This window comes from Cetorhinus maximus, chromosome 7, assembly GCF_964194155.1.
Source record: "Cetorhinus maximus chromosome 7, sCetMax3.hap1.1, whole genome shotgun sequence".
Taxonomy (NCBI): Eukaryota; Metazoa; Chordata; class Chondrichthyes; order Lamniformes; family Cetorhinidae; genus Cetorhinus; species Cetorhinus maximus.
Genome location: NC_135885.1, coordinates 41,093,405 through 41,120,028, shown reverse-complemented (window position 1 = coordinate 41,120,028; position 26,624 = coordinate 41,093,405). Strand labels below are relative to the sequence as shown.

The window sequence follows — 26,624 nt, the reverse complement described above, 5'->3', positions numbered from 1 at the left end:
AGCACTGATCCCTGCGGAACACCACTAGTCACAGCTCTCCATTCAGAAAAGCATCCTTCCACTGCTACCCTCTGTCTTCTATGACCAAGCCAATTCTGTATCCATCTTGCCAGCTCACCTCTGATCCCATGCGACTTTACCTTCTGTACCAGTCTGCCATGAGGGACCTAGTCAAAGGCCTTACTGAAATCCATGTAGATAACATCCACTGCCCTTCCATCGTCGATCATCTTTGTCACTTCCTCGAAAAACTTGATCAAGTTAGTGAGACACGACCTCCCCTCCCCAAAACCATGCTGCCTCTCACTAATACGCCCATTTGCTTCCAAATGGTAGTAAATCCTGTCACGAAAAATCTTCTCCAATAATTTCACTACCACTGACATAAGGCTCACCGGCCTGTAATTTCCTGGATTATCCCTGCTACCTTTCTTAAACAATGGAACAACATTGGCCAATCTCCAGTCCTCTGGGACCTCACCCGCAGCCAGTGAGGACACAAAGATTTCTGTCAAGGCCCCAGCAATCTCCTCCCTTGCCTCCCTCAGTACTCTGGGGTAGATCCCATCTGGCCCTGGGGACTTATCCACTTTAATACTCTTCAAGACGCCTAACACCTCTTTTTTGATCTCAACATGATCCAGGCTGTCTACACACTCTTCCCTAGACAAATCGACCGCTAAGTCCTTCTCTTTGGCGAATACTGATGAGAAGTACTCATTTAGTATCTCTCCCATTTATTCTGGCTCCACACACAGATTCCTATCTCTGTCCCTGCGTGGGCCTACCCTTTCCCTGGCTACCCTCTTGCTTTTTACATATGTATAAAAGGCCTTGGGATTTTCCTTAATCCTGGTTTCCAATGACTTTTCATGACCCCTTTTAGCCCTCCTTACTCCTTGCTTAAGTTTCTTCCTACTTTCTTTATATTCTCCACGGGCTTCATCTGTTCCCAGCCTTCTAGCTCTTACAAATGCTTCCCTTTTCTTTTTGACTAATCTCACAATATCCTTCGTTATCCAAGGTTCCTGAAACTTGCCATACTTATCCTTCATCCTAGCAGGAACATGCCGGTCCTGAATTCTTATCAACTGACATTTGAAAGCCCCCCACATGTCAGTTGTTGATTTGCCCTCAAACATCCGCCTCCAGTCTAGATTCCTCAGTTTCTGCCTAATATTGTTATAATTAGCCTTCCTCCAATTAAGCACCTTAACCCGAGGACTCCTGTTATCCTTATCCACCAGTACCCTGAAACTTACTGAATTACGGTCATAAATCATTTATTACATAAATTCACTTCAGCCAGAACTCTTACAAAAGAGGAGGGATTTATCATTCTATCATTCCTGGCTTGGTTCATGCTCAAGTCCCAGAGGTGCAAATGCAATGTTCTTACTCATACCACCCAATCCCTTGAACCATGATAACTTTAAAATATTAAATGGTTTTATATATTGTAAACGCAAATGTTATCAAGAGCCATTTCAAGCATTACATGAACTGGCTTATTATAATTTCTTTATTATGGTTATCTGTACCATTTCATTAGGTCAAACAAATATAGGTGAGGCTGTCAATCTGACATGTAAATCCTGAAAGTTGTAACATAAGTTTGCACACTGGAATAAAACTGAGACAATAACAGAGTTATGCAAATAAGCTGTAAATAATTAATTTTCAAATATGATAATTTTATATCAATGTCATGTGGCTGAGATGATTATCAATTATGCCAATATTTATATGAGTTTCCCCAAAATTATGTTTTTTCTTGCATTTACATTGTATATATTATACAAAATATAGATAATCCACTTGACTGGATACACCTAAGGGCTGAATTTTCCCCCCATCGGGTATGAAGTTGAATGGCGGGCATGCACAAGCACGCTTCTGATCGGCACCCCCAATTGGGGGTGCGGCGCCATTTTACGTGGGTGGGCCAATTAAGACCCGCCCAGCATGACATCCGCACAGAAGCGCTATGCGCTACCTGTGCAGGTGGAGGGGGAAATCCCAAAATCGAGAGTGCACTCTTTCGCACATCTGCACGCATGAGTGTACTCATCTCCTTAAGGCTAAGTGCAGCCTCAGGGAGATCAGCTGTAAATCTCAAAAACCTAAAAATAGAAAAATAAAATTTCCCTAACATGTCTCAATATGTGACAATGTCACATGAGTTGGGACATGTCCATAATTTTCACAAAAACTTTATTAACATTTCTAAAAAGCTACATGAAACCTCATCCCGCTAACCTTAAGGTTGGACGGGCAGGTCCTTTAATTACTTAATTGCCTCTGTCAATGGCCTCAATTGGCCATTGACAGGTCGGCGGGTGCGCAGCTGATTTTGCTGCGCCCCCGCCTTCCTGAAAATTTAAATGGGGCGCGGTGGCATTGGGAGTTCCCCCCGATGTCACTGAGCGTCATTTTACGCATTGGCAAGTGGGCGTCGCCCTTGCTCACTGACGTGTAAAATCCTGCCCTAAGTTGCAAGAAAATTATTGTAATTAAAAGCACCAAAAAAATTGGTAACGTGAAAATCACATTTTTTAAATGACAATTTGAACCTGAAACTTAATAAATGTTATATCTAACCGTGAAAGAAATCCAGTGCATTGAAAGAAAAAACCTGAGTACCTGTTGAGCATTTGCCTGCAATAAATCTCCAAGCCTTTCCACAAGCTCAATGAACGTAGGTCGTTTTTTGGGATCAGCATGCCAACAGTCAAGTAATGTTTGATAACTAGAATAGACCCAACAAATAATTAGATTGTCTGACTTTAAAATAAACAATGATGTTAATTTATTTTTTTAGTGACAATGTAAAATAAATTCTAGATGCAATCTGTAAACACCATGTCCTGAAATCAAACTAATTCAATGCAGTTGATTCTTTTCAGACCACATTTGATTTGACAGAGAAGGAATTGATCTTAAGTAGGTTTTAGTATTAACTGAGGTCCTCATATTTTGAGGACATTAAAAGGTTGGGGAAAATCTGCTACATACCACTAGATAGGAACACGAGTTGGCCATTCAGCCTGCTCTGCCATTCAGTTAGATTCTGGCTAATCTGTACCTCAACTCCATTTACCCAACTATGCTTCATATCCCTTACCTAACAAAAAATATATCTAAGTTTTGAATTATTCTATTGACTTAGGGCTGGATTTTGGCTACCAAGATGGACAGCTCAAGTCAGGAAATTTCCTGACTCACTGGACCCACCCAGGTAAAAATACTTTGAATGATGCGATTTTCTCTCTGGGGGTGGTGGCTGGTGTGAGATGGAGTCGGGCTTACTGACCATGGAGGCAAGGGGGTGGGCAAGTACCAAGGCGGGCTGGTTAGAAGGCCTGTCTCAGTTCACTGAGACTTCATGCCTTCAGAAGCTGTTGACCGTCTCTTCCTCACCCCTCACATCCCTCACTCACACCTCATATCCTCCATCAACTCAATGCCAACTCATGTTCCCACACAAACCCCCCACGGCCCCTCATACCTCTCTATGCCATCTCCATAGCCACTCATCCAGCATCCACCATGGGCAGGCCTCAGGAGCCATGTGCATATGAAAAAGATAAATGTCTAACACTATAATAGAGCTCTCACTCCTACACACTTGACAGTGAAAAAAATTCCCATTCATAAAATCCATTCAAAACTTTTAAATCTCCTCAAGTGTAAATCTCTTTTATAAAAGCAAACTTTTATTCAGACCCCACATCAAGAAAGCTCATCATTTAATAGTCTTGTTAAGCTGTCAATCGAACTGTGAACTCAGAACCCCTTGTTGAGTAATTATAGCTTTTGAAACTCAGACAAGCATTCATAATGACATAATAATAATAGCCATTACGGAAATGTCAACAAAGACTTCCATTGAAACTACATGGCCAGAAGATAATGGGGTTTTTTTCTAAGCAGCATCAGAAGGCCTGTTAATCAAAGCAATCCATTAGATGGTGCTTTTTTTTTTAACTCTCACTGACAGCTGCAGCCTGTTTTCTTTTAAAGTTTAAAGAGTGGGGGATTTTTAAAAAAAACTTCAGAACATGACAGTCATATAGATCTTATCCGCCCTTCAAGAGTATTTACGTCTACTGCATAAATTTGTGACTCCCACATTGAGTTAAGGCCCTTACAACAGTCAAAATGGGGTCTGTTTTAACTCAGCACTAAGTTCAAAGGGCTCTGCTGAGTTTGGGTTGCCCTCCTGTGTAATTCACAGCCCTAGTTTCAGCAGCTTTTTGAAAGGGAGAGTTCCAGGTTCCCACTGTCCTTGTCTGAAAATGTGCTTTCTGACATCAAGCTCTAATTTAATGTTGTCTACTTGTTCTGAGCTCCCATACCAGAGGAAATAAGGGTGTGGTGAGTAACAAGCGGAATTTAGGACAGGATACATGTGCACAAATTTAAACAAGTTGAAGTTTATGGACGGTTGAGAATTGAAGACTAGCAAATAAGATGTTGGTGTAGTTGAGTCTAGAGGCAACAGAGGCATGTAGATTCTTAGATACAGTACACAAATAAGCTTTTCTTTTCTTGCACTCTCGCCAGCTGCGAACATATTATTGTTCCAATATGGAACAAGTTGAATCATCTACCAACATCGACAGAGCAGTTGGTCCTGTGGAGCCAGTGGAACAGAAACAGCAACAATGTGGTAATTGGAAGCAGCACCAAGAAAGGAGCAGCAAGGGAAAGGTAAGTGAAACCTGTAGATTTTAAAGCATGGGCGGCAATGAGGACAACGGGGTGAAGACTGAGGGTACTCAGTGGAAGAACCAAGTTGGGAAGGAAGGTTCTTCTACTGAGAGCCAGGTCATGGGATACTTCACCATTAGTGGGTATTGAGGCAGAGAATAGAATATCAATTAAAAGGGAATGGGATAAATATTTGACAATGAGGAATATAAAATCAACTCGGAGGAATGGAACTACAGGAGAGAGCAACATCATTGGCCCAGGCACTGGGGATTCAAATGACCTCCCATGTTGTCAGTTCAAATTCTCTGAAAACTCTCCTTTATTGAGTCTGAGCCTAGGGAATATTAGTGCTGAGCAGAGGTTAGGATGATATGCACAGAGAAGTGCTCCAAACGTCAAGCCTGCTGATCTTTGTCTGATCTGTTGTTTCAGTTCACAAAAGCTACAACAGTTTCTCCACTCAGGTCACGGAGGAAAATGACAGTCAGGCTCCAAAGATAACAATGGAGCCTGATGTGCCTCTTTGAAGAAGGATCCTGCCACTTCTTGGCAGCTTTCCTTCCCACCTTCTCACAGAGCGGGTTAAAATGAAAGACTGTGGGAAGGCAGCAGGTCATTGACAGGTAAATTTCTCGAGCAATCTCAACTGCTCGCCCGTCTGGTTTACAGGCAGGGATAAAATTGTTCCTACAGTCTCTCGTTCAACCACTAGCCCCAGTAGTACATTCCACATACTCTGTATAATGAATAGTTTCCACTATTCTCTGCCATAAACGCCTTGGACTTAATCTTTTATCTATGTTTCCGCCTCTTTTAAAAGAAGAGTTACATTTATTAAAAAGCACTTTTCACGTCCACCAGATTTCCCAAAACGTTTTACAGCCAGTGCAGTAATCATGAAATGTAATCACTGTTGTCATGTAGGAAATGCAGCAGCTAATTTGTGCACACCAAACTCACAGAAAAAATAGCAATGTGATAATGACCAGATAATCTATTTTTGTGCAGGTGCCAAGGGATCTTTTATGTCCACCTTTGAGGGCAAACAGGCCTCAGTTTATTGTCTCATCCGAAAGATGGTAGCTGACAGTGCAGACTTCCTCAGTACTGTACTGCACTGGAATGTCAGCCTAAATTATTGTGCTCAAGTTCTGGTGTGGAACTCGAATCCACAACCTCCTTATTCAGAGGCAAGAGTGCTACCAACTGAGGCATGGTTGACAGTCTAGCAGTGGAAACAGTCTGTCTCTATCTACTCTGTCGCAACCATTCATAATTAGAGACATGACTATCAAATCACCCCATATAACAACAATGTTTTAATGAAAATAATGCCAATTTTTGAAATTGTAGAAGAAACTCATCTTGCTGTTAACTCTTTAGCAGATACTGAACATTACTGTTAGCCATTAATTTCCTTATTCAGTACCATAAAGCCACTTTACATTAAGTGAATAATAATCAAGATTATTTTTATTAGTGTTACATCATACATCATACTTATACACATACAGATGTATAATATGTACTCAAACTGTAAATTAACTGACTCATTTCTACCTTTGCCAATCGTTAATTTGTTGGAACCATTCAGTTTAAGGCCTCTTTAGTCACTAATTCAGGTAGATTACAGTGAGTAGAAAGGGTGTAGTTCAGTTCTGAATCAGAGTTTGTAACATGCAATTATCAGGATGTGAGATGGACCTTGGTTTTTTGTAGTCTGCTCTATCAGTCCACTTACATTTCTGGAGTTGAATATTCAGGAGCTCGCATCCTTGTGCCCTCTTTTAATCGTCGGCAAAATTCTTCATCAATTTGAACTCCTGGGTATGGTGATGCTCCTGAATCCAACATGCAGATAAATCCATATTTTAAGTATAGATGCAGGAGCAACATTTAATTCTGTCATTTTCACTATAAATGCAACTTATAAGAATACTGTGTAAAGCTGAGATCTGCCTTTAACAATTACCTTTGGGCTGAATGTTTTTTTCAGTGTCAGATCTGACAATTCCCAAAAATGGATTTCAGTAAAATTAGTGGGCAGGATGGCAAAAATGTCAACATTTCTCCTCATCATTATCATCCATCAAGAAAATGTGCAGATGTTTGGGATGTTTGAGGTAGTGATCACTGCAGTGAAATTGCTGAATTTCAAGAATCCAATATAGAAAATGTCAAGAAATAATGTTTTCTCATGGCTTAGTGCAGATATGTACCACCCAAAGTCCTATTGCATTGACCAGTACACACCAGCCTAAAAAATCCACAAAAGCTGACAGCTTCAAAATAGACGGCAACTCAAATAATAACATATAAATGAAAAACAGTCCTGAATTAAGGCCTAAGACCAAGGCTTTAAGACAACTGAAAAGTTAAAATCCTCTATAGTACCTTGGGGCAGAATTTTCAGGTCGGTGGACGCGATCAGCGGGTCCAGGATCGGCCGGGGAATGGACTGCCAACCATGATCAGCCCCCGACCGCAATTTCACACTTGCTGGCCAACTAATGGCCAGCCAGTGTGAAGTGGACATTGAAATGGTCAGTGCTGCCAGGGTGGGCACTGACAAAGGTGCAGGCACAGGCGAGCGCTGAATGAAAGCTCCCTGAAGGCAGAGAGCTGTCTCAGGGAGCTGAAGACTTCAAAAGTATTAAATAGAGAGTTTAAGATCAGAATAAAAATGTCCAAGCATCACAATCACCTGAACGTATACATTATAAAAATTCTGCCCATAGATTTTTTTTATTTAATAACAAAAACCTCATCCCACCCTCCGATGAGGTTTCATGAAAAATAGAAAAGCCGCCTGGCCGATTTGTTCATCCGCCAACCATGAGGTTGAATGGACCACGAAAAATTGGGGACAATTACAACTTTAATGGGCTTAATTACCCTCTTAATTGTTGGCGGGTGCACTTCCGACTTTTGCGCACACCCGCTGACCGAAATATCACACGAGCGTGGGATGACGTCGGAACGCTTGCCCAACATCATCACGCGCTATTTTACACTTGAGTGGGCCGGGCGCGCGCTCGCACGCTAACCTGAAAATTCTGCCCTTGGATTCTGGATTTTTAGTCATGCTTTTGGCATTACATGGTGGAATTCAGTTTGTTTTCTGTGAAAACTGAAAGCCAACTACCTTATTTATGACATGAAAAGCAGCTACGTGGGAGTGTAGTAGGACATGAACTTGGTATGACTTAAAACATGTCATGGCTTAAACTGTAAATATACTCAATATTTCACCAGTTATACTCAAGTATACTAAAGTGAACAGTTGTTAACCAGTTGCTTTTGCCTCATCACACCACCCGCCTTCATTTTGGTCTCTCTTGAGGCGTTTACTAAAATAATTTTTCTGGCTTTGGATGACACTGATGAATAGAGTGGTTTCTGTCAGACTAGGGATTGTTGGTAGAATGAACCATCATTATCCTCCATTTTAAAATGACAAACATTGACTGCCAGCATCTGTCCTCCAATCCCATGAGGTCTGGATTGTGATTATGCATTGCAGATCAATAGGAAATGAAGCAGAGGAGAGAGCTGAACAGATGAGGGCAACCAGGAAGCCTCTGGGAAGGACCAAGTAAACCAAGCCCACGAATACAGTTACATGAAGGGTAGTGAATGCACCAGGTCCTGGATACACAGATACAGGACAGAATCAATAACTCTCCTCACTCTAATTGTATCCCATGGTCTAGTTTAATTGGTTATTCCACAATACTTTTATAATGTCCACCCTTCATCCCAAACCTGCTCCAGTCTCTTTTCGGTCCCACTCTCCATTGATCAGTGGTGAACATCCATGGCCTAGGCTAAATAGCCAACCCACTTCACAGCACTGGATGATCCTAGCTATAGTCACTATTTGTCATTTTAAAATGGAGAACAATTCAGACTCATACAGCACATAATACCCCATATGCCAGAAATTGCTCTACACAGGAAGCAGAAAAGCTATTTTAGTAGATGCCAAGTGAGTCGAATCAACTGGCTGTCTGCTTAAAAGACTGACAGCTGACAATTATGTAGAGCCATACAGAACAGGCTGTCAGAATTAATAAATTATCAATATGGACTAATGCATTTTTCTATACTTACAGTCTATTGCACTAGGATTATGAATTATTCGATATCAGCCTCGGATAATGAATAATTCCTTACATTTACTGTCTGTTGGATGAGGCCTGAAAATTCAAAGGTTTTTACTCCTGCCTAAGTGCTGGGATCAACTCACTAGGAATTGCTTCCAATGACCCCTCCAGATTATTTGGGCTCAAGGAGACATTTCTCATTTCAATATTTCTGATGGGAGTCCACACCCTTTAGGTTCATCTCAGGCAAATTAGAGGGGTTAGCATTGGACAGTCCCTGAAGTTTTGAAACCTTGAAATTTTAAAGGTGGTCAGCAGCCATGAAGGGGACCACTTTCTTTACCACAGTGGTTGTATTCTTCAGGGGTCCATGCTAGCAGCCAGGCCTAAACCTCCAGTTGGGTCTCATTTCCACTGGTCAGAAGGTGGTTGGTAGCCCCCTGGCAGGGCTGGGGCATTCCTTGGAATGGGAGTTCCCAGACCTTCAGGCTGAGATGAAGGAGGCCACATCAGAGGCAGATAGGCATTCTGGCTGGAATTTGCCAGCTCATCACGCTGGCAGGATCTTCTGGCTGCGGGGCGGGGGGGGGCCTGGAAAATTCCTGCCTCTGTCTTAAACAAGATCCTAGGAAAATTAGAAGTGCAGGTTGTGATCTGGCATATTCAGCTTCTCTCCTAATTGTTGGATTTTCACTGCACTCCAAACCTACCTTACTGTTGGAATATGCCAGAAGGTTTATCGGGGCCATCATGTTTAAGTTTAATAGAGACTGGAATATATAGAATTGACCATACTTTTTGGTTGAATGTGTTTGGTTGGCATAATTTTTGTAGCTAACAAAAATCGTAAATGACATGACTGGTATTGTTCTGGAATGTGAATTGTATTTGGTTCCGAGATCTGATTCATCAAAATGCCATTTTGATCATGTATCCTTAGCACCATTAATTCTGACTCAGCCCAAATTTTTAACAGATGGATTCTGTGATAAGTTGTGCTCACCAATATACACTAGAGAGATAGGATTCAATGCAGGCCGAAATAAAAGCAGAAAATGCTAGTAACACACTATTAACATCTGAAAAAGAAAGCACAGGCTAACATTTAAAATGCAGACCCCTTTCATGGCCACCATTCCTTACCTCTCCTTTGGATTTGTATTTATTTCTCCTCATGCCCCTGATTTGGAAGTTTTTCCACTTTAAAGGTGTTTTCTAAATGGAAGCTTTTGCCACTGTTAGAATTGACTGCATCTGCATCTGAGATGTTAATCTGTCTTTTCCCTTTGGGAAGTTTATGGACCTACTGCCTATTTGTAGCATGGGTGCCTTCCCTGCCCGCTGCAATCTGCTCAGGTTATGCTCCAATTTTGTCATGGCTGCCACTCGCTCTTTAAAATTGGCTTGATCCTCCCATCTTCCTGCGTCTGCTGTCGGTAATTGGAAGCAAATGCGACTCCGGGCCGGACAAGCACTTTGCGTGTCAAAATTGCGGCACATGCATGTTTTCATGCCAGTGCAGGGTCAGGATCCGGAGTCATCACAAGGTCGGGGTTCTGACCTAGGAATTGAAATCCCCTGCTATTTGTCTATATAAATATTGTCCCATGTTCATGAACCTGATTTTACTTTAAAATGAACATCCCTGTATGTCAATCATACATGTGCAGCCCTGAAGTATCCTGTACCTCAATGTCAGTGATAGATGTAGATATTACAACATACCTAAGGAAAATATTTCCCACAGCAAAACTCCATAAGACCAGACATCACTTTGAGTATTGTAAATTTTGTCAAATATAGATTCGGGGGCCATCCATTTGAGAGGGAGCCTTGCCTGCAAGTAGTGATGAACAACAATTATTGACATGACCAGCTCCTTACTTAAGTTCATTTTTAATTCTTAAGTTACAAGCAATGTAATTAAATGAACTTACATCTCCCTTTCGTACATAATCAGGATCTTTATAAATATCTCGTGCAAGTCCAAAGTCACAGATCTTAACTACATTGTTCTCAGATAAAAGGACGTTTCTTGCTGCCAGATCTCGATGGATGCACTGTAATAAAAGAGTTGCGCTCTCAAACTCATTTCCTCAATCTTTGCCACGAATTTCCTGACATCATTATTTATACTGAAGCTTTTTTAGTAAAACCTCTTCCTTAATGATACAAAAAATAATAATTTAACATTTTTCCTGGGGAAATAAGTAGGAAGTCTGCTTGAGTTCCTTAGAACATGCGTAAGAAATGTATTTGTTTTCAGAAATCGCAGCTTGAAAGCAAGTCATTAAATGTAATAATCATTCAATGCAGGTCTGGGTGTGAGGAAGAGCTGGGCGTCACATGTCCAGCCACACACTGTGCCTCTAAATGGTTGAAACAAGTGTTTCAGCTTGGTTTACATAAACGTTCCAAATTGGCAAACGGACAACAGGTAAGAAAACAAATGTGAATATTTGCACTGTGGTCTTTCCATGACATTTTCATAGTGCTTCATAACAAAGCACAGGATCTCCCATACACAATGTTAAGCAATGGACACAGGATGATACAGCAGATACTGAGTGGAGCATAACTGTTGCTGGGTCATAGCCTTAGAGCTCGCTCTCTAACAGCACTATGGGTGTGCCTACATTACCTGGATTTCAGAAGTTCAGTAAAGTGGCTGAGCGCCACTTTCCCAGTATTATAATTAGAATGAAGTATTGAATGATTATTCATCATAACATTCTGGATTTTGCTATATTTGTCTAGTCTTTATATTAATATGACAAACTGGATAGATGAGTAATAATTCCTAATCTCACTGAACCAGAGTTTCCGAATTTCACTTAGTATTGTATCCAAACCTTTCTCGATGACAGGAATTCCATGCCTCGGGCCACCTGGAAACTGTAACTGATTAGATCCTCCATGGTAATTGGTTGTTTGTGCGAGTCATCAGCATCTACCAATTATTTTTAAAAAAGAGGGGTGCACTGTTAATTTTTAACTGTTACTGCAAACAATGGTTCAGTAATAAAGCAGTCACCATATAGAGAGCTTTAAGATTTAATTCTTCAGTGCTGATGTAAATTTTCAGTTAATAAAGGAAATGGAAATAATCCATATTAGCAGTTATTTGTACTTTAACAGGCTGTAGTCGGCAGGAAAACCTCACCAATTCCATTGAACACCATTGTTCCTTTGAACCAGGATGTGAACAAAAATAATTCTGGCAAAATGTTCAGATGATGGGAGATGCCTGAAACATTGGGTGGAATCGTCCCAGATTTGCACTAAGTGCAGTAGCGGGCTGGTAAAACGTCATTTTACATGCCGGCCGCAATGGTGGCTTTTCACGCCGTATTATCCCACACCCACTGCATTAGTTATGGGGGAGATGTTGGCATAGTGATGATGTTGCTGGACTAGTAATCCAGAGACGCAGGCTAATGCTCTGGGGACAAGGGTTCAATTTGAATTCAGTTAATAAATCTGGAATATAAAGTTAGCCTCAATAATTGTGACCATGGGCAGAACATTGCCGTCGGTGTGCGGGGGCGGGCCCAATATGCCGATGCGTAAAATGACGCGCGATGACATCAGGCGTGTGTCCATAAGTCACCGCGCATCATTTCGATATTTCATTCGGCGGGCGCACAGACGAACTGTCAATGACCTATTAAGGCCATTAAAAAGTAATTAAACTTGTTAAGAACGCTGAGAGGCGAAGAGCCCAAGCGGCCTTCACGTTTTTCAGGAAACCTCATCCACGGGCGGGATGAGGTTTCCTGCAGCTTTTATGAAATAAATAAATACATTTTCCTAACTTCACAAACATGTCCCAGCTCATGTGACACTGTCACAAGAGGGGATATGTTTAAATAAATTTTAACCTTATTGATTAAAAAGTTTTCTAATCCATTCAATCTACCTGAGGCGGTTCTGTGCCTCAGGGAGAATGCTGCGCTCTTGCGCGCACATGCGTGAAAGAGCGCAGGCCCCGATTCTTCCTCCTCCCCCCCGCCTGCACAGGTAGCGCTAAGCGCTACCAGCCACACCTAAAATGGCGGTGCGCAGCCGATCGCGGGTGGTAATTGACTTCTTGCCCGCCCCTGCCCGCTCCCATCCAGCCCGCCCGCCATAGGAAAAATTCTCCCCCATGAAACTATCATCCATTGTTGTAAAAACCCATCTGGGTCACTAATGCCCTTTAGGGAAGGAAACTGCCATCCTTACCTGGTCTGGCCTCCATGTGACTCCAGACCCACATCAATGTGATTGACTCTTAACTTACCTCTGAAATGACCAAGCAAGGTCAGTTCAAGGGCAATTAGGGATGGGCAACAAATGCTGGCCTTGCCAGCAACGCACACATCCCGTGAAAGAATAAATAAAACATTCCCAGGAAACACGCCTTTTCGATGGTGAGCGGGCTCTCATTCACCTGCCACACCATCACCTCACCACTTCATCACGCCAGGTGCCATATTTAAAGTCCAGACGTGCACAGACATCTCAGTACTTCCAGCCTAGGACTACTGCAGGGAAGGTGCCCACGAAAGGCAAAAGGACTGCAGCCCCCTGGTTTACTGACATGTCACTGGAGGGCCTTTTGGATGCCATGGAGGCCTGCTGCAATATCCACTACTCCCGCTCTGGCCATAGGATGGGTGACCAACCAGACTAGGTAGGCGATGTCAGTGGTGATCAGTGCCAATGTTGCACAGAAGAGGTTGGCTATTCAATGCAGATAGAGGATGAATGATCTCATCCGTGCAGCCAGGGTAAAGCAACCAACTCATCACTCTAAACTCATACACTCAAGCCCGTCACACATTCACTGGCATCTCACTCACAGCCAGCTCAAGGGCATTCTCACAAACCCTCACATGTCCATCTCCTCTGGAGACTGCCTCCTCAGGCATCACTATCTTGAGGCCACTTGCACAGATCAACATGTGCCACCACACACACCCTGGGATCCCTCCTTCCCCTGTACAGCCCTTGTCCTGCAGCCTCTTCCCTTGCCTGAGGCCGCTTCTCCCCCTTCGCCAAGCAAGCCCTAGCCCCGTAACCATTGAAAACCCACATATGGCTGGTTGGTAAGTAGAGACTTGCCCATGAGCCCCCCTAAAAGTGATGTGGTGCTGTCTGTGAAGACTGGCACTGATGATTGCCGTTGCTGACCGAAGCAAGGTAGACAGACAAACCTCGAAGTCCTGAGTGAAGTGCAGCCCACCAGCTGCACGTCGCTTATGTGCTATTGTGAAATACGTCAGTGTGTTTTCCCGCTGACGTGGCGGACAATCCAGCTGGGGGGATGAGTCCGGCAGGCTGGCCTAATAATAATATGCAGATGTATTACAATGAGGTTCCCGATGTCCGATGGTGGGAAACGTGGCCCGCCATCGATGGGCTGAGTGAATGATCGCAAGCTGGTTTCATGCCGTTGTGAAACTGATCGCGCCATATTGTCCGCTCACGCCACTGCACACTGGCGCCGGTGGGCACAGAAAATCCCGGCCATTAGCTGTTTTTCCTTTCTCCACAGATACAGCCTAGCCTGCTGGGTGATTCCAGAATTTTTGGTTTTCATTTCAGATTTCAACCATCTGCAGCATTTTCTCTCTTGGCCAACAATAATGTTGATTTAACAGGAAGCATGGGGTCAGTACTGCCATAAAGAACTCAAACAGCCTTTTGGTGTACTCCCCTACATTGGACCATTAACATGATTGTCCAAAACAACTAAATTCTTCCGATGGTGATGGCATTGGTATTCCTTCTGACGCTCTGTTCTCTTCAGTATCCCTGGTGATCATTAGCCTTTCCTTTTATCGTGACATCTCTTTTGAGCAGTTCTGTCAACATCTCCTGCACTACAATTGCATAACTGTCCCAATTAATTCACATGCATCAACATGAAATACAAATAAAATTTTCTAAAACTGTTTTCAATTAATTTATCCAGACAACTGGCCTTCAACAAATTAGATGATAGTGCAAGGAATTATTCTGATTAACAAACTTGTTGCTTCCCAGAAACATCAAGGTATAATAAAATAAAAACCATTTGTAGATTTCTGATTATCCTCAAGTTGACATCTGCCATCCCACAATTCCCTACATTCTAACACAATCATGTACCTGTCTTGGTAGTTTGCTTCCTATTGCCATATCGAAATTTAGCCCCGCCATTCCAATTTTCTCCTTTCTTCCCAGACTCAAGCCAGGGTACAGATTCACTGCCACCAGCTGCTCAATGGTACAATGTCCAAGTAATCACTCATCATCAACAAAAGGATCCAACAGAAGGCGCTGGTGAGAAGTGACTGAAGCATTCTGGGAGAAGTCATCGCAGCCACCACGACTCAGGAGGGAATCGAGGAAGACCCACTGTCAAAGAACGGAATAGCCCCAAACATTACATTGCTGTAGTGTTTCCATCCCTCCCTCCTCCTCAAACCTAAAAAAAAAAAGAGGAAGAGGCTGTGCCTTCAGGAGTGCACCAGACCTGCGAGGGACACTGTTCTGAAAGTGGATTTTAAAGAAAAAGCAGCTGATTGGTGAGTAAATCCAGGGAGCAGACTTGGAGGGAGGAGCACCGGAGCGGTGAGTATAAATCTAGCTTACCCTGGGGATTCGCGGCCTTTTCTCTAGGGAGCAGACTCGGAGGGAGGAGCACCGGAGCAGTGACCTCGGGGCACAGAGTAACTGAAGCCAAAACTGAAAAAGTGACAGCACAGGAAAGCTGTGACCTGATTGGTTGGTAGGAAATCTGCACAAAATTTGAAAAAAAAACACTGCAAAGCTAATTAATAAATTAATTATCTAAGTAGAGATGGCTGGGCAGGTGATGTGCTGTAGCTGTATGATGTGGGAGCTGGCAGATCCCCTTGCGAGCCACAGTGACCACATCTGCAGCAAGTGTTGGTTGCTGGAAGAACTCCGGCTCAGAATTGATGAGCTGGAGTCTGAGCTCCGGACACTGCGGCACATCCAGGAGGGGGAGAGTTACCTGGATGCTTTGTATCAGGAGGCGGTCACACCCAGTAGATTAAGTACCTCAAGTCCGGTCAGTGGTCAGGGTCAGCAGGGTGTGACTGCAAGTGAGGCAGGTAGAGGGATCCTGTGTTCAGGAACAGAGGAGCCTCAGCTCTTGACCTTGTTCAACAGGTACGAGGTACTTGCTCCCTGTGTGGATGAAGAACAGGGCTGTAGGGAGGATGAGCCAGCTAACCACGGCACCGTGGCACAGGAGGCCATTCAAGAAGGGGGAACAAAAAGACAAGTGGTAGTTGTAGGGGATTCTATAATTAGGGGAATTGATAGCGTCCTTTGTAAGCAGGATCGAGAGTCCCGCATGGTATGTTGCCTGCCCGGTGCCAGGGTGAAGGACATCTCTGACCGGCTTGAAGGGATATTGGAGAGGGAGGGGGAGGATCCAGTTGTTGTGGTCCACGTCGGGACAAATAACATAGGTAAGACTAGGAAAGAGGACCTGTTTGGGGATTATCAGGAACTAGGAACTAAATTAAAGAACAGGTCCTCAAGGGTTATAATCTCCGGATTACTACCCGAGCCACGTGCAAATTGGCATAGGGACGTGAGAATAAGGGAAGTAAACACGTGGCTAAAGGAGTGGTGCGGGAAAGAGGGGTTCCATTTCGTGGGGCACTGGCATCAGTATTGGAACAGGAGGGATCTGTACCGTTGGGATGGTCTCCACCTGAACCGATCTGGGACCAATGTTCTATCGAAAAGGGTAAATAGAGTGGTCAACAGGACTTTAAACTAGAAAGTGGGGGGGGGGGGAACCATAATGGGAGTTATGTACAGGCCTCCGAACAGTAGTCAGGATGTGGGGCACAAGATACACCAGGAGATAGAAAAGGTGTGTAAGAAAGGCAAGGTTACAGTGATCATGGGGGATTTCAATATGTAGGTAGACTGGGAAAATTAGGTTGGTAGTGGATCCCAAGAAAAGGAATTTGTAGAATGTCTACGAGATGGCTTTTTGGAGCAGCTTGTGGTGGAGCCCACTAGGGAACAGGCAATTCTAGATTTAACGATGTGTAATGAGGCAGATTTGATAAGGGAGCTTAAGGTGAAGGAACCCTTAGGAGGAAGTGACCATAATATGATAGAATTTACCCTGCAATTTGAGAGGAAAAAGCTGGAAACAGATGTAACGGTATTATAGTTGAATAAAGGCAACTACAGAGGCATGAGGGAGGAGCTGGCCAGAATTGACTGGGAGATGAGCCTATCAGGAAGGACAGTGGAACAGCAATGGCAGGAGTTTCTGGGAGTAATTTGGGAGACACAGCAAAAATTCATCCCTAGGAAGAAGAAGCATGCTAAAGGGAGGACAAGGCAACCATGGCTGACAAGGGAAGTCAGGGACAGCATAAAAGCTAAAGAGAAAGCATACAATGCGGCGAAGAGCAGTGGGAAACCAGGGGATTAGGAAGCCTACCAAGACCAACAGAGGACAACTAAAAAAGAAATAAGGAGGGAGAAGGTTAAATGAGGGTAAACTAGCCAGTAATATAAAAGAAGATTGCAAGAGTTTTTTTAGATATAAAAAGGATAAGAGAGAGGCAAAAGTGGACATTGGGCCGCTGGAAAATGACGCTGGAGAAGTAGTAGTGAGGAACAAAGAAATGGCGGAGGAACTGAATAGGTACTTTGCGTCAGTCTTCACGGTGGAAGACACGAGTGACATCCCCAAAGTTCAAGAGGGTCGGGGGGCAGAAGTGAGTATGGTGGCCATTACCAAAGAGAAGGTGCTAGGAAAACTGAAAGGTCTGAAGGTGGATAAATCACCTGGACCAGATGGATTACACCCCAGAGTTCTGAAGGAGATAGCTGAAGAGATAGTGGAGGCGATCTTTCAGGAATCACTGGAGTCAGGGAGGGTCCCAGAGGACTGGAAAATCGCTAATGTAACCCCCCTGTTTAAGAAGGGAGTGAGGCAAAAGACGGGAAATTACAGGCCGATTAGCCTGACCTCGGTCGTTGGTAAGATTCTAGAGTCCATTATTAAGGATGAGATTTCAGAATACTTGGAAGTGCATGGTAAAATAGGGCAAAGTCAGCATGGTTTCATCAAGGGGAATTCATGCCTGACAAATCTATTAGAATTCTTTGAGGAAGTAACGAGTAGGTTAGACAAAGGAGAGCCAATGGATGTTATCTACTTGGACTTACAGAAGGCCTTTGACAAGGTGCCGCACAGGAGGCTGCTCAGTAAGATAAGAGCCCATGGTGTTAGAGGCAAGGTGCTAGCATGGTTAGAAGATTGGCTGTCTGGCAGGAGGCAGAGAGTGGGGATAAGGGGGTCCTTCTCAGGATGGCAGCCGGTGACTGGTGGAGTTCCGCAGGGGTCAGTGTTGGGACCACAACTTTTCACTTTATACATTAATGATCTAGATGAAGGAACTGAGGGCATCCTAGCTAAGTTTGCAGATGATACAAAGATAGGTGGAGGGACAGGTAGTATTGAGGAGGTGGGGAGGCTGCAGAAGGATTTGGACAGGTTAGGAGAATGGGCAAAGAAGTGGCAGATGGAGTACAACGTGGGGAAGTGTGAGGTCATGCACTTTGGTAGGAAGAATAGAGGCATAGACTATTTTCTAAATGGGGAGAGAATTCAGAAATCTGAAATGCAAAGGGACTTGGGAGTCCTAGTCCAGGATTCTCTTCAGGTTAACTTGCAGGTTGAGTCGGTAGTTAGGAAGGCAAATGCAACGTTGGCATTTATTTCGAAAGGACTAGAATATAAAAGCAGGGATGTGCTGCTGAGGCTTTATAAGGCTCTGATCAGACCACATTTAGAATATTGTGAGCAATTTTGGGCCCCGTATCTCAGGAAGGATGTTCTGGCCCTGGAGAGGGTCCAGAGGAGGTTCACGAGAATGATCCCAGGAATGAAAGGCTTAACATATGGGGAACGTTTGAGGACTCTGGGTCTATACTCGATGGAGTTTAGAAGGATGAGGGGGGATCTGATTGAAACTTACAGAATACTGAAAGGCCTGGATAGAGTGGACGTGGGGAAGATGTTTCCATTAGTAGGAGAGACTAGGACCCGAGGGCACAGCCTCAGAGTAAAGGGAAGACCTTTTAGAACAGAGATGAGGAGAAACTTCTTTAGCCAGAGAGTGGTGAATCTATTGAATTCATTGCCACAGAAGGCTGTGGAGGCCAGGCCATTGAGTGTATTTAAGAGCGAGATATATAGGTTCTTGATTGGTAAGGGGATCAAAGGTTACGGGGAGAAGGCGGGAGAATAGGGTTGAGAAACTTATCAGCCATGATTGAATGGCGGAGCAGACTCGATGGGCCGAATGGCCTAATTTCTGCTCCTATGTCTTATGGTCTAATACTGCAGAAGTTAAAGATCTGGTAATACTCAGGATGTCAAGTAGCATCTATGAAGAGAAAAACAACATTAGTGTTTCAGCTCGATGGGAAGATCCTGCCAATAAACTGTTTTTAAGCAAGAGCAGAACCAATGAATTTTGGGGTGAGGTTTGGTGGGTTTGTGGGGTGGGGAAGAATAAAAGGGAAAGATCTGTGATAGGATGGAAGCTAAGAGTGACTAAATCACAAAACAAATGATGGTGCAAGGTAAAAAGAGCTGATAATGGGAGAAACATGGAAACAAAAGATGGAATCGCAGGAGGTGTAAATAGTTATAATTGGCCAAATCGTAGAAGGTGCCAGATTCCCAATTGGCTGTTAATTGACTGGAGGCGGGATTTCTGCCCCTTGGGAAATGGAAGTCCTTTCTCAGAGAGCTACCAGCCAGTCAGAGGCCAGCAGTTCTCCAGCACTTCAAGCATGTGGCACTGGATCATTTAGGTATGGTTGGGGGCCTCGCCGGGTGTCAAGCTGGCAGGCTCTGGTGAGGGGCTGGTTCCTAGGATTTGAGAGACCATGGTGGGAGATAACCATGAGGGGGTGGGAGTAAAGCTTTGGGGGACCCTCCGATGACCCCAGGGGTCCGTTAAGGAGGGATTTCACTGCCGCAGAGAAACTTGCTGGGCTGGGTCACTTGACGTGTATTACAAACTCATTTCTAATGCAATGTCTTTATTGAACTGAATGTGAGATAGCTACCTGCGGAGCTCACATGGCTACAGCAAGCCAGCTAGGACATGTAGTAATGATTGCATTTCAAAACCCAAATAGTGTGTGCCTCTCCCGCCACTGGTTAAATGCTAATGATGACGGGATGAGGCCCTTAAGTGGCCATTAATTGCACCACTGGTATAATTGCGGTGGGGGCAGGGATGGGCAGGAAGATGGCCGGCAGGCCACACACAGGATTTAAAAACCTCACCACTCCACCCCACCCCCCGCAACCTTCAATCCACCAGCAGCGGAGCATTAAACTGTCCTAATATGTCCAAGAGAAAATAAGTGATTAAGATCAGAAGCAGCTAACCTTAATGTTAATGCTTTAGGTGCCTAGCATTAAGATAAGTTGCTGTTCCTTGAGCTTGTGTTGAGTTTTATTGAAGGAGGAAGTGGCTGGAGAGGTTGGAATGGGATCAAAGTAGCAAGTGACTAGAAGCTTAGGGTTACGCTTGCAAACCATTTTCCATGTATTCGCCTAAGCAGTACGTGTCATATTTTAACCAACCAGACCCATGACACTCACTGCCTTAGGCTCATACGTGAAGTTGAGCACTAATCAACAATGCCTGATACTGATTAATCAGCCTGGCAATCAATATAATCTATTTAATTGAGGTAGGGTATAATATGCTTTTCTGTGAAACCAGTTGTCATCAGAGTTTGAACACTCATTAGGCTCTCTGTTGTTTTTGTTACAAATAGTACAGTTTATGCTGAAACATAAGTTTGCTCAAAATCTATAGAGATTTGAAATGACGATTTGAGATGGATAAATTACTGTGTATATTTTGGTGGACCCAGTGAGGAGTTATAAAACCCATCATTCAGATCTGAATTTTCCCCAGTACATTGTCATCATTGACGGGCTGTTCCCTTGGTAGGGCACTGTAGAAAAATTTCTGATCATCTGGTGAAGCTCCACTAGTAGGCAACACTAAAGCTGCAACTACCGCTGATGTTCGCTTACTCCCGGTAACACCCTTTCACCTCGCACGGCAATTAGTGGCAAAATAATAAGGTGAGGTTTCCTCCCTACTGTTCTGAAAAGCTAGAGACAATCTGATAAGAACTATAATTGTCATTCATAGCACACCATGTATTTTTATTCCTTTCCAAACTTGAAAGGTGTGCCTCCTCCTATTAAGAATATCCCACGGATGTTTATTACATAGATAATCAGCAAGGACATCAAAGATACTCAGTCTGGTGTAAAAATAACTTTGAAGGCTGTAAATCAGGAAGAAATCAGGAAGGAATCGGGTCTTACCCTCCTCTTCCTCTTCAACATCACTTAGAGTTTTATCTTCATCAAACCCAGAGCTTGTGGAGCTCTCGGAGCTGGTGACACTAGCCAGCCTTTTCTTTTTACCCTCCATGGAGGCCTTTTCTTGAACTGGGTCTGACTGCAGTGTGGTTTCCTACGCACAGATAGAACACAGGAAGAAATCTTATCAAACTTATAAAAACAATATGTTTTGAAAATAAACAGCAGCTCTTTACTAAAGTGAATGTCTTACATTTTATTGTGTTTTACCTGTCTCCAGCCCTCTCAATCATGGCAGCTCACAATGCAGCCAAGGGAAAGAGTTAAATGGAGGACTAACTCCTTCAGTGGTGTCAGTGCTAAACTAACTGAAATGAGCTCATGTTAGGAAAGAAAATTCGGTTTCTGGAAAGTGAATACTAGATACAAGCTACTGTGTAACTTTACCAGATAAACAACTCTATCTATTATGGTGACATAAGTGGTTTTCCAGCACCACTGAAACATTTCTAGTTGTGGACATCACAAAACCTTGGTGTGAATGAGACCCAGTTTCAGAGTGTAATGTGTGCCCCAGGGATGCCTGAAAAATGTCCCAGTTGGAATTTGGTCAGATCATTTTTGCAGTGTCCAAGGAAGCCCCTGGAACAGGCATTAAGCCTTTTTCATATACTAATGGTGGGCCTGACACATGTTTGAGGGTCACTCAGTGAATTTGGGATGCCTTGAGTAGAGCAGGTGTAAAGCCTGCACTGCTAAGGTTTTCTTGATGTGGATGTGGCCCAGCCAGCAACTGCCATTGTGATGATTAATTAATAACAAAAATCAAACTTATGTGGAGCCAAGAGGAGCAGAAGAGACTAGGCCCCTAGTTATATAGATGGGGCCTGAAGACCAGTTTCTCACAATCCTTATGCCTCCTCCTTTGGGTGCAGGGATTATCCCTGTGACAATTGGATGCCTGAAAGGTGCCTAAACAAATTTCTGTGCCGGAAAGTGGTACAACACAAGTTCTGGTATATGATTCTCTGATCGGTGAATTCCTACTCATGCCAATGACAGGTACTGAATAGAAAAGAAATCAGGGTTAATCAATTTTGAATATTTAATATTGTCCCTCAATCACTCCCTGTTATTATAGTTTAAGTTTTAAAATTGCTGGTAAGTGGCAACCCAGGAACAGACACATTATGGAGAATTTCTCTGCTGTGAATGAAAATACTGCCTGTGGACATCAATTTCGATTTATAATGTTAATTAAGCTGGAATCTCAATAATTCAAAAATGAAGATCTTTATGGTGCAATCACCTTATGCAGCACAAAGTTATTCCTCTTACTCTTCAGATAGTTGGAGAGGTTGCCATATTTACAGTATTCAACAATCACCATCAAAGGACCTGTGTATAGAAAAATAAGGCACAATGTAAATCCAATTTAACTCTTTAAAATAATACTCTAGGATAAGACACAAAGTAATTCTCTAAGTTTGTGTTATCAACAAGCCTTTCTTGCTGTTTGCATTCCTCATTAAATCATGAGTGTGGTCCCTATGATTTGACAATATGCAAAATACAGAGGCTTTGTGTCCGATTCACAAATCTAACCAATATTTCAAGATCTAAAGACTGTTCTTGCTAAAAATGTATTTTTAGAAACTTAACATGCAACAACTGGTGCCTTGATGGGGCTATTCCCTTTGTGTATGATGTTTCTACGGTCAGACAGTGATACATAAAGTTTCCTCTTTCCCCTTCTACTCTCAGCATTCTCAGCTGCTCACCTCTTGAAGCAGAACTGGCAGGGTTTTTGGGTTCACAGACGAAGCAGAGGAACTTCATATTTCAATGCTCAATCTCAGATGTAATGCAAAACTCAAGGCATCTAATTGAGAAGCCAACTATTTGCTTTGGGAGGTGTAAAGAAAAATTGGCTTATATGTTACTTATAAAATTAGGGACCCAAAATCTGGGAAAGAATACCTAATCTTTCACTGTGAAATGCTGAATTTCTGTTCCTCTCCTACATGAACATGAACAAATGTTGTGTGGGGAGGGACAGAACTGAGACTGGGGTGTGCTAAACCGTGAGACCTTGCTAGCCTAGTGCAGTCCAAGGAGGCAAATATATCAAGTGAATTGATGCATACCATCCTGCAGATTGACTAAAGTGGGTCCACCACCATTGGGGTCCAGCCTGGTACCCATAAAAAGGGAATTTTTTTTTTAAAAGTACTGCAGAGATGGGGGCAGAAGCCACGACCCCAGACAATTAACTGCCTGATGACCCGAAAATTTGGTCATGGCCACGGTCTCCACAAAAAATTCCAGCCATGAAGTCTGGAGGGGTTAGTGTTAGAGGACACTGGTGAGAGTGATCCTAGCATAACCACCAGGGTCTTGACCTGAGGAAGATCATGGTCTGGATATGCAGCAGAGGTTTGGGTATTTTTCACATCAATGTTGAAGGACCTTATTTTAGAACATGCATTTCTTACTATTGTTATCCAATATATTTGTACAGTGCATAATATGCCTTTGAGCTTTACGGGTAGAGATAATGGTGAGGATTTGATTGCTTAAGTTACTAACAAAAGAGCAAGCAATAATACTGACATCCCTGGTCATAGTTTCCCATGGTATCCTCCCATCACATTTTCTTCATCTGCCTGGCATGATGCTAGCAGGTGAAAGGGCGTGTGCTCACCTAAAGAATTCTGTCACTGCCCACCCCTCTGATCTGATTCTCATTCTTCACTTTAACCTTTGCAAAGTGATGAACCATTCAATAGAGCTGGGACTGGGAGCAAATAAGCAAGGATGGGCCTGGGACCTAAACTGAAACTGTAAATGTTCCCAATGCCCTTCAGCTAACATCAATATTTTCTCTATGCATACAACAAATATAGTGGGTGAAGTTGGCTTTGGGCAGTAGCATAAAACTGGGGGCAGTGAATCAGCAGCCTGTTTTACATGCCACATAATTTTCTTTTTCACCGAAATGAATGAAAAATGGCCCATGCGGCCACCAACTAAATGTAAGCTTTTGAGAAATATTTGAAAGTAAACCTTTGTGTGGATTCAGGAGTAGCAGAAGTGTTCCTCCAAAACAACATTCACGGTGAATGCAACACCCCCATCCCTCCACCAGGGTCTACTCCAACACCCCTCCTTTTGCGCACTGCCAATAAGGCAAACAAGCTGGCATCCATGACCTGTAATACACCAATTCTTAAAACCTACCCTAATAAATTAATCCACAGGCAAAACTAGAATTAGGTAATTAAAGCAAGGGTCAACTGTCCCAGCCTCAAGCATCTGCTGTAGTATTGCCAAGCCTATTTGAATTATTACTGTTACTGATAAATAGCATATTGTCAGGAATTCTAACAGAATAGCACCTTTTAAAAAGCAAAACATTTTCACACATAACTCAAGATTTCTTCTGTTTGTTATTCAGAGCAAGGTGATAAATGCGCTATAAACAGCAAACAGAGGGGATCTTCCACACTGATTTACTTTGCTACAGGTTTTTCTTCTAACAAAGTAAAATGTCACTTTGCAGCCAAACCTTAATGAAGATTTTGTTCTGTGCTATTATTAAATTACAATATGCTGTCAATACAGTTATAATGTTACTAACCTCCATGTCTGGTGCATGCTCCCAACAAATTCACCACATTCAGGTGATGTCCGATATGAATCAAGATTTTTAGTTCTGACATTAAAGCTTTGTATTCACTGGCTGTGGCCCCCTCTGAGAAGAAGATAATATTAAACAATTTAAAGAACTAGAATGGTAATTTTTAGTTTGGGCATTTTCAAATCCTACCCATCAAAAATAAACAAGTAAAGGTTTTAATTGTCCTACATAGTGATATAAAATGCAAATCTGAAACACATACATAAAGAACTGGAATAGTTCTGTAATGCTAACAACAAAACTAACATTTGTTATTTTACTGTATCTCTGCATTCTTTACTTTGTTTTCCTCTCCATACAAGATACAGGTGTCATATGGCAAACACACAGGCCTCAATATTGCACAGGGGTTCTGCTGGTCTTCCACTGTAATTGTAATAGATTGGTGGAATCCCCAGGAACACATTTAGACCAGGGCCTAAATTTTCAGGATGGCGGGGACTCAGCCCCTGCCATCCAAAGAGTCGGCGGGGAACATATCCCCACCGATTCCAGCAGCCCCAATGCCATTTTACGCTCTAATGGGCGTTGATTGGCATAAAGCGACTCTTCCACCCGTCACCGGGAGGAAGTCCTGCCTTGGAGAGCTGCAGCCAATCAGATTGGCCTGCAGATCTCCAGTCCCTCCAGGAACAACGCTGCTGTAGCTGGAAGAGGCATTGCAGGGAGCTGCCCTGGAACTAAGTGCCGGGAACCGGAAGAGAGGTAAATGGCAGGGCACTGTAGTGATCTGAGGCCTAATACACCTTTACGAGAATGTGAGCAGATTGACCACATGACTGTAAGACCCAGTAGCTGTGTGGCGTGGGCTACCATGTTAATGTTAGTCTAGAGTAGGGTCTAGTTGGTAAAGCATGGATCATGTTATGTTATGTCAAGCATGCTCTATTGTCTATATAAATAAATAGCATATGCTTCATTTCATATTGGTCTCTGCGTCTGTAGTATGTTGTAATCGACTTACCTGCCGACAGATAAGCGTGTAACCGGTTTGTGAGCAAAGCGACCCCATAGTAGAACATAACAGGCACCCAGGGCAGGGAGGGTAGGGAAGGCTCGGAGGTCACCAGGGTGGCAATCGGTGTCCCGGGAGATAGGCTGAGTGGGGAGGGATATCCGGAGGTCCGGAGGTCACTGGGCCTTAAGGGGAGGGTGCCTCCAGTCAGAAGGGGGATTCTGATGGAGGCGCCACACACACCCGCCTAGGTATGCCCCCCCTGATCTGTCATCCACCCGTCACCCTAAAAATTGAGGCCGGGCAGGAAAAGGCCCTTAAGTGGCCTTAATTGAGGTAAGGGCGGGCTTCCCGTCTGAGGCCCTGCCCACCCTAGCGTAAAATCGTGACCAGGTAGGGGCAGGCAGAATCCTGGAGGGAATCCCGTCCATGCAATTTCACGCTCCCCCCCACCCACCTTGCCTCGGGACCTGCCACCGGAGGGAGCGTAAAATTCTGGCCAAGGTTGTTGCCATTTCTGAGAGGTCTCTAGTTGTCTTGCAAAGGTGAAACCCCCATCCATTCACTGCAGGATAAATGATGGTCAGGAAGCGAAGCCAGGGAGCGGCCTTGCTGAACTAGGGATTTCTGTTCTTCAGGTTGACCTGTGGACCCTGTGGAAGTGAACCATTCTCCACAGGATCACACTCCCTGAAGATCTTTTTAAAGTAAGGAGGGTTAGTAGGTGACCCTACAGCATGGATGGGT

General features: G+C 43.5%; 1 protein-coding gene across 2 annotated transcripts in view; it reads right to left on the bottom strand.

Annotated features, from left to right (window-relative positions):
• The window catches only part of flt1 (fms related receptor tyrosine kinase 1), a 248,293-nt gene that overhangs the window by 39,856 nt on the left and 181,813 nt on the right, over positions 1-26,624 (bottom strand). For both annotated transcript variants that reach the window (XM_078545377.1, XM_078545376.1), the window contains exons 19-26: positions 24,863-24,976; positions 22,532-22,620; positions 21,226-21,376; positions 11,675-11,772; positions 10,760-10,882; positions 10,548-10,659; positions 6,458-6,557; positions 2,644-2,749 (exon numbers count right to left, since the gene is read on the bottom strand). In XM_078545377.1, coding sequence (XP_078401503.1) covers positions 2,644-2,749; positions 6,458-6,557; positions 10,548-10,659; positions 10,760-10,882; positions 11,675-11,772; positions 21,226-21,376; positions 22,532-22,620; positions 24,863-24,976 — 893 coding nt within the window. The remainder of the gene's footprint in view (positions 1-2,643; positions 2,750-6,457; positions 6,558-10,547; positions 10,660-10,759; positions 10,883-11,674; positions 11,773-21,225; positions 21,377-22,531; positions 22,621-24,862; positions 24,977-26,624) is intronic.